Below are 15,523 nucleotides of genomic sequence, written 5' to 3' on the forward strand. Positions count from 1 at the left end.
CTATAAAGTCAGCATGAAACCACATTCCTAACTCTTCAACTCTGTGCTGACCACAGAGACAGCTATAAAACCCCCACAGCAAAAGGGAGCACAGCGTGCCACCTGACAGCTCTGTTCTGCAAGAGCCTGACAGCACACCTGCTTACCCCTTCACTTCTTCCTGGGATTCTCAAGGAATGAAAGGCTGTTATTACCTTGAGGTCCTTCCTCCTGGCTCTTTCTTTCAAGGAGACATGACATGTGATGAAAGAATAAGAGGAATATGAGAGTGGAATCGTGATTTTTTTTTCACGTGATTTTTTTTTTTCAATCATTGGGGAAAGAGGTTTGGCTCTTTATTAAATTTGATGAAATTGCAGTTTGTCTTTGTTTCTGCTGCTTTTCTCTTCTCCGTTTCCATGTTTCTTACCAATGAGAAAAGCTGTTCTAGGATTCTCTGGGATCCTTTGGGTTAGAAGAAGGTTCTAAGTTAGAAGAAGGTATTCCTGAAAAACAAAAAACTCCCCCAAACCTCTAGTCATGGAGTTATAGGACCTGCACAATGTGAATCATCAAAAAAAAAAGCTGTTGTCAGCATCCCCTTTATGAACATAGTGTCTATGGACTGTCTGGAACCTCTTGGCAAAGTAACATATATGTATATGAAGGTTAAATGACTAATTTTGTTTCAGAAACATTAAGAACGACTTCAGGAATCCTGTTTAGTGCCATGAAGCAAACAAATATGTTTGGTCTTTTTTCTTTTGACACTGTCCTGCCTACCTTATCCTGAACTGCATAATTCACTAAGCTATTGCATATTTTCCATTAGCTGTTCTTTTAGTCCTCGATCCAGAGTTAAGCCTGTCAGAATATCATTGAGGTCAGTGAACCATGAGCCTGATTGCTTTTGCAAGGCATTTCTGTTGCTAGTAAAAGCAGCAAGCACCTCAGAAGAATGCTGCATAGTCGTTCACATAGTGATATGCTAATTCTTAAGAATGTTGCTAACACTGCAGTGTGTTTCATATGATTGAATTTGGAACTTTTCACTCAACTGGTTCAAGCATTCAAACTGGAAGTAATAACAGTCTTTTGAGTTGTTGCTTATGTAGAGCAGTGACGGAATTCATATGACAGATGACAGTTGTTCATTCAAGTTCAGGAAGAGATCTCTATCAGCTGCAGTGGTTGAAAAACAAAAGGAAAGTGGCCCAGATGTTCATTTTTTAATAGTGTATCTTTCCTTCATATTTTAAATGAGAACAGAGCTCATCCATTAAATAAGGATATAAATATTAATGTCATGTTAAAATCCCAAAGAACAGAGCTTGCATATTTATGTGATTTTTTTTTTTTAATGGCCACCTATAAATTAAAGAAAATCAAACAAACACCCCCCACCCACCATGCCTCTGGAGGTATCAACACAGGTGGTTGACTTTTGGTCTTTTTACTCATACCTTCTCTAACAAGTCTCGGAAAGTTGAGTAAGAATTTAATCAGTCATATTTGCCCACATTGTGGCAAAGAAAATGTAAATCCCCAAAGTCCAGATAGTCTTTGTGGATATAATTTAAGCATATAAATTCCTTGCTGTGACGTGAGCAGGGAGTTTACCAGTTTAGACAACTTACTGCTATTCTGAGCTTTCAGTATAGCACAGAATTTCGGTTAAGATAGTGATGATAGAGTATCAGAATTTTCACATAGATCAGAATTGCTGTTCACTCTGTGTTCAGTTGTTATTGCCTGTGGTAAACAGTATGAACAAGATTTACTTTGGGTGTATATCTTATATGTCCTTATCTGCTGTATTTGGGAGCATATCTTTGGCTCACTGAAATGGGGCACTTTGATGTATTTTTCAGAGGATATGATATTTTGGCAAATAATCTCTTCCTGGACCTAACAATAGCCAGGTTCTTGAGAATTGTTCAGCAGAATTGGTCCCAGGATAAGAGCTAACATTTTTTGAGAATTACTGTGAATCAGGCATTGTATTCAGCTTTCTCCATGCAATATCTCATCCACAGAATAACTTGAGTTATTGACGAGTAAGATACTATTATTAACCCTATTTTACATATCAGAAAATTGCTGTTATCAATGCCATTTTCCAGATGAAGAAAAAGGGGTGAAGTTAAATATAACCTATCCAAGATCACACAACAGTTAGCTGATAGAGAATTTGAACTCCAATTTTTATGACTCCAGAGCCTATACTCTTAATCACGGTGCACACAGTCATGGTACGTTATGAATAGGCATTTGCTTTGCTATATTTTGTTTGATGTTGCTCCCTGCTCTAGCCTCCAGTGGAGCCATGAGTCCCAGCAGTTGACAGAGTCTTTGGTATGGCTGTTGAATGGGATGGCACCTAGCTGCTAGACCCATTCAAGACCACACTTAGGAGGAGAATTAAAACCTTATTCTATCTCATTGTACTTATTTGGAGGCAGCCAGAACCTATGTGGGTATTGAGGGAAATCTCTTTAAGAAGCTTGAGTCCAAAAAGTAGACAGGTTTTCTGATTCAGAATCACCAAAAAGTTACTAATAACTCCCTTCTCCCCACAAGTGAATTAAAGTTATAGATTGTGATGTCTTTTGAAGATTTTTCTCAACTGACAACCCTATTCCAGACGTCTTTGCTTTGACCAGTCTGAGCTCCATGAATTCTGTTTTTAGGAGAGTGCCCCTTCCTGAGTTCTGCTTCTCTCACAAGACAGTAATTACAGAAGAAGTCTTATGGACTGGGGCCGAAAATCTTTACATCCTTGAAACATTTTTCATTACAGCAAAGCTCATTAATTTATCAGTTCAGTTTAGTCACTCAGTCATGTCCAACTCTTTGCGACCCCATGGACTGCAGCATGCCGGGCTTCCCTGTCCATCACAAACTCTCAGAGCTTACTCAAACTCATGTCCATCGAGTCAATGATGCCATCCAACCATCTCATCCTCTGTTGTCCCCTTCTCCTCCCGCCTTCAATTACTCCCAGTATCAAGGTCTTTTCCAATGAGTCAGTTCTTCTCATCAGGTGGCCGAAGTATTGGAGTTTCAGCTTCAGTATCAGTCCTTCCAATGAATTTTCAGGACTAATTTCCTTTAGGATTGACTGGTTTGATCTCCTCGCAGTCCAAGGGACTCTCAAGTGTCTTCTCCAACACCACAGTTCAAAAGCATCAGTTCTTCGGCACTGAGCTTTCTTTATAGTCCAGCTCAAATCCGTACATGACTACTGGAAAAACCATAGCTTTGACTAGACGGACCTTTGTTGGCAAAGTAATGTCTCTACTTTTTAATATGCTGTCTAGCTATGGTGGATATTAAGCTTCTAAAGCCCTTTCTTTTGAAGACTAATAACTCTAATTGACTATCTGCAGGGCTAGTGTCTCCGATTTATGCTACATAAAATAGTAGCAGAGTAATGCTTTTAAATGGAGCTGTTATGAATTGACTAACAGGGAGGAGGGCTCTTCTAGAAGTACTTGCTTGTAGCTGAGAAGATCATCCCTTACAAAGAGCTACCTATGCTCCTGCCAGAGAACAGGCTTGTTGTGTACTAACAAGCTTTTTGAGTCTTAATCTGCCCTTGGCAAAGAGAATGACCTGATAAAATAGGGTTATCAACCAGAGAGGTCATCTGAAATCTGAGATAATAATGACTGTATCAATTCAGGTTGAACTGGGCAGTCAGTGGTGTAACACCCAGGCTAGTTTGCACTGGTTCTTTACAGATGAGTAGTGCTAACTTAACGTATAATTTGTATATCTAAAATATTCTCTTGCTGGAAGACTGATGCAGCACTTTTTTTTTTTTTTTAAACCAACGCTGGTGTCTTAATCTGGGCTTCTGTCATGGCTCACTGGTAAAGAATCTGCCTGCAGTGCAGGAGATGAGAGTTCAGTCCCTGGGTCAGGAAGATCCCTTGGAGAGGGAAATAGCAACCCACTCTGGTATTCTTGCCTGGGAAACCCCATGAACAATGGAGCCTGACAGGCTACAGTCTGTGGGGTCACAGAGTCAGACACAATTTAGCAGCTAAACAACAGTCTTAGTAGAATGGCAGAGCACTCTTCATTGGTAAACAGGGATGTACTTAAATGCTTTTTTCTTAAAATGCATGTTCCAGAAAGCAGAATATAGTATAGTAGAGTAAGCACTAGAGTCTGATTACCTTTGAGAAATTCTCTTGACCACTCTTAATCTGTTTCCTCTGGAAAATGAGGGGGTTTAAATAAATGTGTGTTTCCCAAAATTCTGAAACCTACCACAGATTACTAGAAGTGACTTTAGGTGGCATATAAGATAATGTCAGGCAGTTTTCTGAAAAGAAAAAAAAAATTAAATATTGACTCACATAGCTGAGTTATTCCTCATTCAGTCTTTTAATAGAATCTGGGGACTTCCGTGGTGATCCAGTGAGAATCTGCCTTGCAATGTAGAGTTACGCAGGTCGATCCCTGGTCAGGGAACTAGGATCCCTTACGCTACAGAGTAGCTAACCCCACACCACAGCTGCTGAGCCCACATCCCAGAGCCTGCGTGCCACAGCTAGAGAGCTCACATGCCAACTACTGAAGCCTGCGGCCTCTGTAGCCCACCTGCCACAACTAGAGAGTCCAGGCACTGCAACAAAAGATCTTGCATGATCCAACAAAGATCCTGTGTGCCACATGCAGCCAAATAAATTAAAAAAAAAAAAAATCTGGCTTGAACTTAGAGCCCTTTATAAGCAAGAGAATTTGTATAAAATTTAATAACATAGTTTTGTTTGTAGCAAAGTTATAGTTTCAGTTACCATATACAAAGTAAATCAATTTAACTTTTTAAAAAGTGGATTTTTTAACATTAAATAGTACAGATGGTACATATGGATATGGCAGAAATTACAAAGATGGTACATAAATGACTAAAGTTTAGAAAACTGAATAAGATTATCTCTAGGATCTGTTCCAGGTTTAAATTCTTTTGAATGTGTATTCCAATAGAATAAAAATGTTTTATGGCAAACCAAGTAAAAGAAAAGAACTTCCAACTTAGCATGTACTATGTAATTTTCTTTCATTTTGAAATATGTCATTGTTGAGGAGGCTAAAATTTTATTTTATGACAGTTTTTTTCATTTATGAATACCCGTTTCTTAATATTTTACTGGATAACTGAGTATTGATATGTTTTGGATAGCATGTTTGTTGGTGATGATGGTGTTGTGTGTTCCTTTGTTTATTCGTTTCACCAAAAGCAGTCTGGTTCTGAGTGAGGTTTTTGAACTGGAAATCTTGACAGTCAGTAACCATGTCATCACTCTATAGGCTGTACTCTGACTAGCACAGTGTTTGGCATGGTGTTCAGTTCAGTTCAGTCGCTCAGTCATGTCCGACTCTTTGCGACCCCATGAATCTCAGCACACCAGGCCTCCCTGTCCATCACCAACTCCTGGAGTTCACCCAGACTCATGTCCATTGAGTCAGTGATACCATCCAGCCATCTCATCCTCTGTCGTCTCCTTCTCCTCCTGCCCCCAATCCCTCCCAGCATCAGAGTCTTTTCCAATGAGTCAACTCTTCACATGAGGTGGCCAAAGTACTGGAGTTTCAGCTTTAGCATCATTCCTTCCAAAGAAACCCCAGGGCTGATCTCCTTCAGAATGGACTGGTTAGATCTCCTTGCAGTCCAAGGGACTCTCAAGAGTCTTCTCCAACACCACAGTTCAAAAGCATCAATTCTTCGGCGCTCAGCCTTCTTCACAGTCCAACTCTCACATCCATACATGACCACAGGAAAAACCATAGCCTTGACTAGATGGACCTTTGTTGGCAAAGTAATGTCTCTGCTTTTGAATATGCTATCTAGGTTGGTCATAACTTTCCTTCCAAGGAGTGAGCGTCTTTTAATTTCATGGCTGCAGTCACCATCTGCAGTGATTTTGGAGCCCATAAAAATAAAGTCTGACACTGTTTCCACTGTTTCCCCATCTATTTCCCATGAAGTGATGGGACCGGATGCCATGATCTTCATTTTCTGTATGTTGAGCTTTAAGCCAACTTTTTCACTCTCCCCTTTCACGTTCATCAAGCGGCTTGGTGTAGTATTCAGTAAATATTTGAACAAGTGAATGAATAAATAAGTCAATACAAATATACTGAGTTCTTTGTCTTGAAGGTGCAAGCATAGTTTTCATTTCTGAAATGAAATAGTCAATAGAGCTAGCTATACGGAAATTAAGGCCTTGGGACAATTATTTATAGAAGGTAATACTTTCTCTTGAGTGAAGTTTGGAGCTAATTACATGGGAAATTTAGCATAACCTTTTCAGGAAGAAATTACAAAAAGAAAGTAGCTGTACTAATTTTGCTTTTGTTTATGGTCATATAGGAGAAGCTAGGGTTTTCCTTCTTTTTTCTCTTTGTTTTTTATAAGAAAAGGCTAGCTTTTTACCTTAGTTTTTTTTTTGTTTCTCATACATATACTACTTATCATCTCCACACTGGGGAAAGCACCCTAATTTTCCTTGCCTTAGGGAGATATTAGAACTTAATTTAAAATGCAGCTCACTGTTTCCCTAAACACTCTTAATTACAGTTTCTCATCTGATAAAGGTGCCCAGCTCTTTCTTAACTGGCATACAAGGTAAACTCCAATACTGGTGGTAAATTTGTTTATTCTAATTTATTCACTTAACATATATTATGTGTCAAGGGTTTTGTTCTAAGACTCCTGAAATGAGTTTTACATATCAGTGAAAATATTAACCAGATGTTTCTAATCCTTAGTTTTACAACTGACTTTCTAATAACCATACAGTTGGTTTGAGTGACATACCCAGATCATGTAATTTATTTTAAAACACTTTTTCCATGTATAGAAAAACAAAATTTAAGGACTGTGTTTCATTTTGGTGAATATATTTCAAACATATTCTAGGTGTGCTCACTACAAATACATTCTTTCTTTAATGGCCCAGTGATTAACTGTGATTCTAATTTATTATGCCCAATGACAACATCTTAACTGGAGTTATTTTGTATGTTTAGGTTAATATATTTTGTTACTTAAGATTTAAGTCAGTATATTTTATATTTGTGAAATCTTTCTGCCTAGTATGTTTGTGTTTTCTAGTTATTATTAATACTATGTGGTCTTTAAAATGTGACATAAACTCTGAGGATGCTGATTATAACATCTTGGTTTGTTCTCAATGTATTATAAAGTTGATAGAACAGCAGTAACATTAATGGTACATAGAAGTTGAATTTCAAAACTAATCATAATTTACAGCAATTATCTATCTCTTTTCTAACTTGAAATTAAAATTATTCAGGTATACAATAAACACAGATTCTATTATGGTCATCATTGAAAATATAATAGGTCTACTTTTGGCCAGGCAAAAAAAAGATTTTGGAACTATCTTATTTTGTTTCTTTAAAAGAGATACTTGTCTTAAAATTGTAATCTTTAGATATCTCCAGAGTCATTGTGCTCTGTCATAAAAGTATGCAAGAGCCATTTGCTATCATGACATGCTGGAAGTTTTGAGAACTCTTTGTCTAATTCAAAACAAACAATCATAGATTCCACATGTAAGCGCTATCCTTTGATATTTGTCCTTCTCCATATAGCAGAAAGTAGCACAACATTGTAAGTCAGTGGTACTGCAATACAAATTTTTTTTTTTTTTTGCAATACAAATTTTAAAAAGAAAAACAGTTATGAAAAACAGGACTTTGCCTAGGGGAACGTGTCCACTGACAATATGGTTATTCTCTGATTAGCTGCTTGAAGTGCTGGAAACCATCTTTATCTGGGTTATGAGGTATTGATATGGCAGCCCATTATGGTAGTAAAGAAAAGGCCACACACTTGAGAGGCAGACCAACCTGAATGTGAAATTCGGCTCTGTCACTTTTACTCTGGTACCGAGGGCAAGTTACTTAACTTCCTCTATAAAATGAAAATTGTAATACTTTAGAGTTTCTGCGCCAATAAAAGCACCCAGAGTGAGTTCTTGTCAAATGGTAGTTGTACACACAATACAATGTGATGATATGCTTTGGTATTCCCTCAGGTGAAATAAAGGACAAAAATGTACAGGTAGTCGAGCTCCCCATTGTGGACAGTCTTCATCCTCGTCCTCCATATCTACCCCTGGCTGTACCAGAAGACCTTGCAGATCGGCTTGTACGAGTCCATGGTGATCCTGCAGTGTGGTGGGTGTCCCAGTTTGTCAAATACTTGATCCGCCCGCAGCCTTGGCTAGAAAAGGAAATAGAAGAGGCCACCAAGAAGCTAGGCTTCAAACATCCAGTTATTGGGTAAGAATATGATTTGTTTCTCCCAAAGTGATATGTAGTAACAGGGGTACATAACTTTAGAGTACAGTATGAATGTTACAAGGTTTAGTATAATTCTCATAGCCACACCCCAAAAAGAGGTTCCAGTGTTCACCTTAGGCCACAGGGAGATCATTCTTCCTTTGTTCACTTAGAACAGCTGAGTCATCATCATTTAGTCACTTAATAATCTGTTCATTTATTCATTCAGCAAATATATTAAAACATATTTCTGAATTAGCTGTCTCTCTTGGGGAAACAAGCAAAATTTTATTTTATTGGGAATATTTTAGATACTATACATGCTTCCTATCTTACTCTAAGAGGGCCATGAGATGGGGCCCTCACATTTATAGCTTTTCTTTTTACGCCTTATTCTTAGGTTTCTTTCATTGCCACTGGTGATTATTTTGCATTTTTGATGTTCTGTTTTCTTTTTTGTTTTGGAACCCATTTTGAGAACAAAGATTTCATTTGTAACGTAAGATAATGTTGAAATTGTTATTTAAAGTTGTCTCTTAGCCCACTTAGTAATTACTGTTTATATATGTATTCAGTCTCATGCTTATGTTAAAGGAAATGTATCAGGAAATCTTGGAAGCAAAAAAAGTCCAAAAGAACACCTTTGCTCACAAGCATGTGCTCTGTCCTATACCCATACATAAAAAGTTATGAATGAGTTTTTCTGTGTCCTGATGCCAGATTTCACACCACAGGAAATGTTCTTTGCCTAAAGGAAAGAATATGAGTTAAGTGACCTTGGTAATACTCCTGCCTGTTCCCTAATTCTGGGTCAAGTTATTAATAATAGCATTATTGAGCTTTGATTTTTTTTCCATTTGTAAAATAGGAAAGGTAATACCTCCCCTAAAAATGATGATGTGATAATATAAGAATGAAAAAAGGATTTTGGTTCTGTAAGGAGAAAATACACTGTAAAATGTTATTACCTTTCAGAGACTGATGCTTAAGTAATTCCTGAAAATAGATTTGTAGGCTAGACTGTGGCATTCTGCAGCTTCTATTGTTTGTAATAAAGTCAGCTATTGATTAATATTAATACATGTGTTGATTCATTCACTTATCTGCAGAACATTTATTGAATACCTGCTACTGTGGGGGACCAAGATTAATTTTTTTTAAATGACTCCTTTCAACTCATTACAGTCCATGGGAAAAGAGACTTAACAACTAACATTATACTGGGAGAATGTGATTAATGCCCTGAGGAAAAGCATAAAAGTCTTATGAGAAGTCAGGGAAGGGGAAATGTACTTTCTGGACCAAGAAAGCCTTCAGAACCACAGTGTTAGAACAGAATTTTCAAGGTGGAGAAGGATGCAGGATAGTAGTTACATTACCAGAATAACTTCAACTGCATTATCTCAGTGATCCTGTAACACAGTCCAGTGAAATAGGCAGAGATGACCATTTTACAGAAAATCTCTTCCCACAGTTCCAGAGTTTATAAAGGCAAAACCAGGACTTAAAGCTTCTTAACTTTGTTTGGATAACCTGTAGTTTTACATAGCAGAAAGATAACTTTATTAAGTTTTCATGGAGCATCCCCCACATTGAGAACTGACCAAATACAGGAACTTGAAGTTCTGCAGACAACTAAGTTATTTGCACACTGAGGTAGTGTGTTGTCTGAAAGAGGGGTGCACTAGAATTCAAGAATCTAGGAGTCCAGACTAGTTTCTACAACTTAGCAAGTTATGTGACTTTGGACAACTTACTTGGTTATCCTCGGCCTTCGTTAATTGTCACTCTTTGTGTATTAAAAAAAAAAAAAGCACTGGGTTAGATAATAGGTATCATTAACACAATAATAGACTTTTGTGTCTACCCACCATTCATTCATTCATTCATTTGTTGTGTTTGGTGGAACTGGGAATAAATAAAATCAGATTCCTTGCCCTCGAGGAGCTGTGATAATGAAAATCAGGCACACAAGTAACTTTTACTTTACAAGACTGGGCTGAAATGCAGTGAAAGAAACCAACATTCCTTTTTGCCTTATGTTGTCATTTTGTTTCCTGAAATGTCTTCAGAGGCATCAGTTTCTTTAACTGTTAGATGAAAGAGATACATTCTATATCCTTCACAGATCTAACATTCTAATTCTTTCATGAAATTCCATTTAAGGTCCTCTGAAATTATTGGTCCAGGCCTAGTTTTAGGAATACTTGGAGAACTGAGAGAATTGCTTAGTAGTACTCTGCTCCTCTTCCTTTGATTGTTCCTTTTTGTTATAGATCTCCTTTCCCATTTTTCCACTTGTGCCTTCATCTTCATATGTATATAAGTTACTGACCCCTATTCTGCTGCTGCTGCTGCTAAGTCGCTTCAGTCGTGTCCGACTCTGTGCGACCCCATAGACGGCAGCCCACCAGGCTCCGCCGTCCCTGGGATTCTCCAGGGAAGAACACTGGAGTGGGTTGCCATTGCCTTCTCCAATGCATGAAAGTGAAAAGTGAAAGGGAAGTTGCTCAGTCGTGTCCGACTCTTAGCGACCCCATGGACTGCAGCCTACCAGGCTCCTCCATCTTGGGATTTTCCAGGCAAGAGTACTGGAGTGGGGTGCCATTGCCTTCTCTGGACCCCTGTTCTAAATGGTACTAAAACAAATGCATGGTAAAAATCAGAATTTCAAGTAGTGTTTCTTCTTATGAAACTTCTCATTGAAATTCAGTGGAATTGTTCTTTCTGTCCCATTTCATCTCCGGAGCACAATGAGCAATTCCAAATTTTCTGAGAGAACCAGTGACTAAGAAGATTGTGAAAAGGAAAAGATGTGATACAATAGGTGCTCATATGCTAGTATTCACATCTGGACTATCATCTGAAATGCAAAGGAAAGAATAGCCGTGAAGATGACAGAGTAACTCCAATGAAACTGAATCCTCACTCCAGATTCATAATAAATGGCAGCCTCATAGGCTGCCATCTATGGGGTCGCACAGAGTCGGACACAACTGAAGCGACTTAGCAGCAGCAGCAGCAGGCTTGACTTAATGTGAAAGTGTTAGTCGCTCAGTCATGTCTGACTCTTTGTAACCTCATGGACTATAGCCCGCCAGGCTTCTCTGTCCATGGAATTCTCCAGGCAAGAATACTGGAGTGGGATGCCATTCTCTTCTCCAGGGGATCTTCCAACCCAGGGATCGAACCTGAATCTCCTGCATTGCAGGCAGATCCTTTACCATCTGAGCCACCAGGGAAGCCCAGGCTTGACTTAAGACTTGCTCATATATTATGACCTAAAAGGAAACAAATCTACCTTGTTCTTTGCTTTTTATGAGCAGTGGTTTAGTAACTTGGGAAGAGAGGGGTTGTAGAAAGGGCAAATGTAAGGAGTGTTTTAACTTATGAAAACCAACTATGATTACTGTTATTCTTAATTTCATTAAAATACTGTTGAAAGTTGAGGCCTTATTCAGTGCAAGATAGTGTAACTCTTGTGTCCCCAGTTCTACAATTTGACAGTTTTTGAGCTTTTCTTAAATAGGACAGATGAGATTAGTCTCTGCTTGTATTTGGTAGGCTAAAACAGCAGAGAAAGGAAATTCATTATACCTACAACAAAAAAAAGAATGGTTCCATGAACTTAAAATAGTAAGAACTCTTAAAAAATTTGCCTTGCCTTGATTGTGCTATAGAGACTATCCTTGCAGGTCTGTGTTTAACTTAGCTTTAAACTCTACAAGCTGCTGTTACAGTGATAATACAGGATAAAATGAAGAAAAAGAAAACTTGGCATCAAAACATTACAAATGATATATTTAATGTTCTATAATAATAACTGTGAGTCTTGACATCCTTTATTGTCAAAAATATTTAAAATTACTTCTAGTTTTTTGGTTGGTATTTGCTGCCTTATATACAGTCTAACTCTAGAATCTCCCATTTACTTCTGATTGGCCAATTACTTTCTCTTTAAAGCATTTTTCAAAGACTTATTTTCTAATCCCCCTTGTATTAATATGCAAATATATTTCGAATACATGTGTTTGAATTTTTTAATATTGGTTTTATTTTTTCTAATGTTGAAAATGAAAGAAAAATTGGTTTAAATGTACATAAATGGGGAAACCAGAATTGAAAAAGACACACATACCCATGTTCACTGCAGCACTATTTTCAAGAGGTAGGACATGGGAGCAACCTCGATGTCCATCCACAGAATAAGTTGTGGTATATATACACAGCGGAATATTACTCAGCTATAAAAAGCAACACATTTGAGTCAGTTCTCATGAGGTGGATGAACCTAGAGCCTACTATATGAGTAAAATAAGTCAGATAAATACTGTATATTAACACATATATTTGGAAGAAAGACGGTACTGATGATCCTACGTGCAGGGCAGCAAAGGAGACACAGACATGAAGAACAGACTTTTGGACTCAGTGGGAGGAGAGGGTGGGATGAGTTGAAAGAATAGCATTGAAACATATTCATTACCAGGTGTAAAACGTAGCCTGTGCAAGTTTGATGTATGATGCAGGGCACCCAAAGCTGGTGCTCTTTGACAACCTGGAGGGACAGGGTGGGAAGGGATGTGAGAGAAGGGCCAATTTATGTTGATGTATGGCAAAAACCATCACAATATTGTAAAGCAGTTATCCTCCAATTAAAATAAATAAATTTTTTTTAAAAAAAGAAATGGAAACGTCCATAATGCCACCATGAATAGAGGTATAAAGCTGAATACCCTAAAAGTACTCTGTGGATCGGAGCATTTTCAGCGGAATCTGACTTTATCTCTCTGTCCCTGCAGAGTCCACGTCAGACGCACAGACAAAGTGGGAACAGAAGCAGCCTTCCATCCCATTGAGGAATACATGGTGCATGTTGAAGAACATTTTCAGCTTCTTGCTCGCAGAATGCAAGTGGATAAAAAAAGAGTTTATTTGGCCACAGATGACCCTTCTTTATTAAAGGAGGCAAAAACAAAGTAAGTTAGATAAACTAATGATTCTACAGCGGACCATCTCTTTTCAGTCAAAATGAATCCTTAATTTCCCATGACTGGTGATTCTTGTTACATTGAATGTTATTACTGATTATTGGGGGTTTTAAATTCAAACAACTGTGTGCTCGTGCAACTGTTGTTATGGTCAAAGCGGTCAAAGCATATTTGTGGTGCCAGCAAGGTGTAGACTTCATTCTGCAACCCCTTCTCTTGACTTCTAGGCAGCAGGCATCTCATCATATACTCTCACGACCTTTGTGTGCTTGGAAGGCAGAGGGCAAGCTTTCTGGTGTCTCTTGTAAGGACGCTCATTCCATCATGAGGGCTCCACACTAAGGATTTCCCAAAGGCCCCATTTCCAAATATTATCACACTGGGAGTTAGGGCTTACACATATGAATTCTGAGGGTACACAAACATTCAGTCCATAACACTAATCAGTTCACAAGACTGTTAAATATGAAACACACAATGTACTTGTCCTTTTGCTCTTACAGTCTTCACTAAGAACCGAAGGCAGCTGAAACCATGTGTAAGATACAAGTTTTCACCTTGTAAAAACTTCTGGAATTTGGAGATTATATTTTTTTAAAAGACAGAGAATCAAAAGAGGAGTTTCATCGGTGAAAGAATAAGGACTGCTAGCTTGTACTGAGCAACACCATTGTTACTGAGCCCACCCCCTATATTTCAGGCACTGTGCTAGGTGCTGGGGGGTCCATGATACACGAGACACTCTCTGCTCTCAAGGAATTCCTCATAGGGGAATGGACAGCGTGAGTAGTGCTTTTGTTGTTGGTCAGTCACTGAGTCGTGTCCAACTCTTTGTGACCCTGTGGACTGCAGCACGCCAGGCTTCCCCATCCTTCACTGTCTCCCAGAGTTTGCTCAGATTCATGCCCATTGAGTTGGTGATACCATCCAGCTGTCTCATCCTCTGTCATCCCCTTCTCCTCCTACCCTCAGTGTTTCCTAGCATGAAGGTCTTTTCCAATGAGTTGGCTCTTTGCATCAGGTGGCCAAAGTATTGGACCTTCAGCTTCAGCATCAGTCCTTCCAATGAATAATCAAGGTTGATTTCCTTTAAGATTGACTGGTTTGGTTTCCTTGCAATTCAGTAATACCATCTAGTCCAGAAATCATCCCTGAACCCTTGACTAAGTGTTCCTCCCCTAAGTGCATTTATCTTAATATTTAGCACTTGCTTATTTCTGGTTCCCTCACATTATAAGCACTTTGAAACTATACCTAGTTCTAGTAAGTGTTCAGTAGGTACTGAGTTATGTTCGTTTCAGTCCACTCAGTTTGAAAACATTTTATTAGCAGTCAGTCATTTGACCTATTTGACTTTTAATTAATTTCTCAATCCTTTTTATGTCACAAAGAAAAACAAATGTTGGGAAGAAAAACAAATCTGGAATGAAGACTATAATGCAAGTATTTATCCAAATCACTGGATAATCCTTTAAACCCTATTTCTACCTTGTAAGAATGCAAATTACCTGATATAAACTGCTTTTTCTTTAAGGCTCCCTCTATGCAGACACACACACTCTCTGTCTCTCTCTCACACATATACACACGTACAAACCAAAAGGCCAAGAAATTCATTAGCCAAATAGAAGCCAAGTTATGTATTATACTTATAATTCTTATATAAGAGTTAGGGATTAAATGAAGATTTGGACACAAAACAAGAAAAAAGTTCCACAGATACTATTCCAGTTTGATATGCAGATCTATTAGAAACAAAGAGAAATAGTTCATCGTAGTCCTTCATTTTAAAATACCTGACTGAATTTGTACCTTAGTGGAAAAAAACATTAAAATATTACTTTATTTACTCTTTTACTTGTTCTTGAATACATCATAAGTTTTCCCCTTGATTAACAAAGTAGTTCATGCTCATTAGAAAATATGGAGTTGATGAGTATACAAATAAGGAAAAAATTTTATTCATAATCTCATTACTCAGTGGTAACAACTATTTAAATATCAACATATTTCCTTCAGATATTTATATAGTTATACATTTTAATGGTTGATCATATTCTATATGATTTGAACTCTTCTTTTTCTTAATATAGCAATCAATCCCTTTTCACAGGTTGCTAAAAAAAAAGCCATTGTCAGTCTTTTTTTTTTTTCAGTGATTAAATATCCAGTGAATAGAAATACCATTGCTTACTTGACCATTCTCCTACTATTTGACAGGTTATTTC

At 37.9% G+C, this 15,523-nt stretch overlaps 1 protein-coding gene across 6 annotated transcripts in view; it reads left to right on the plus strand.

Annotated features, from left to right (window-relative positions):
• Nucleotides 1-15,523, plus strand: part of FUT8 (fucosyltransferase 8) — a 333,890-nt gene that overhangs the window by 298,681 nt on the left and 19,686 nt on the right. For all 6 annotated transcript variants that reach the window (XM_027554345.1, XM_027554347.1, XM_027554344.1 and 3 more), the window contains 2 exons: nucleotides 8,058-8,304; nucleotides 13,107-13,283. In XM_027554345.1, the coding sequence (XP_027410146.1) occupies nucleotides 8,058-8,304; nucleotides 13,107-13,283 (424 nt within the window). The remainder of the gene's footprint in view (nucleotides 1-8,057; nucleotides 8,305-13,106; nucleotides 13,284-15,523) is intronic.

This window comes from Bos indicus x Bos taurus, chromosome 10 (genome assembly GCF_003369695.1).
Source record: "Bos indicus x Bos taurus breed Angus x Brahman F1 hybrid chromosome 10, Bos_hybrid_MaternalHap_v2.0, whole genome shotgun sequence".
Taxonomy (NCBI): Eukaryota; Metazoa; Chordata; class Mammalia; order Artiodactyla; family Bovidae; genus Bos; species Bos indicus x Bos taurus.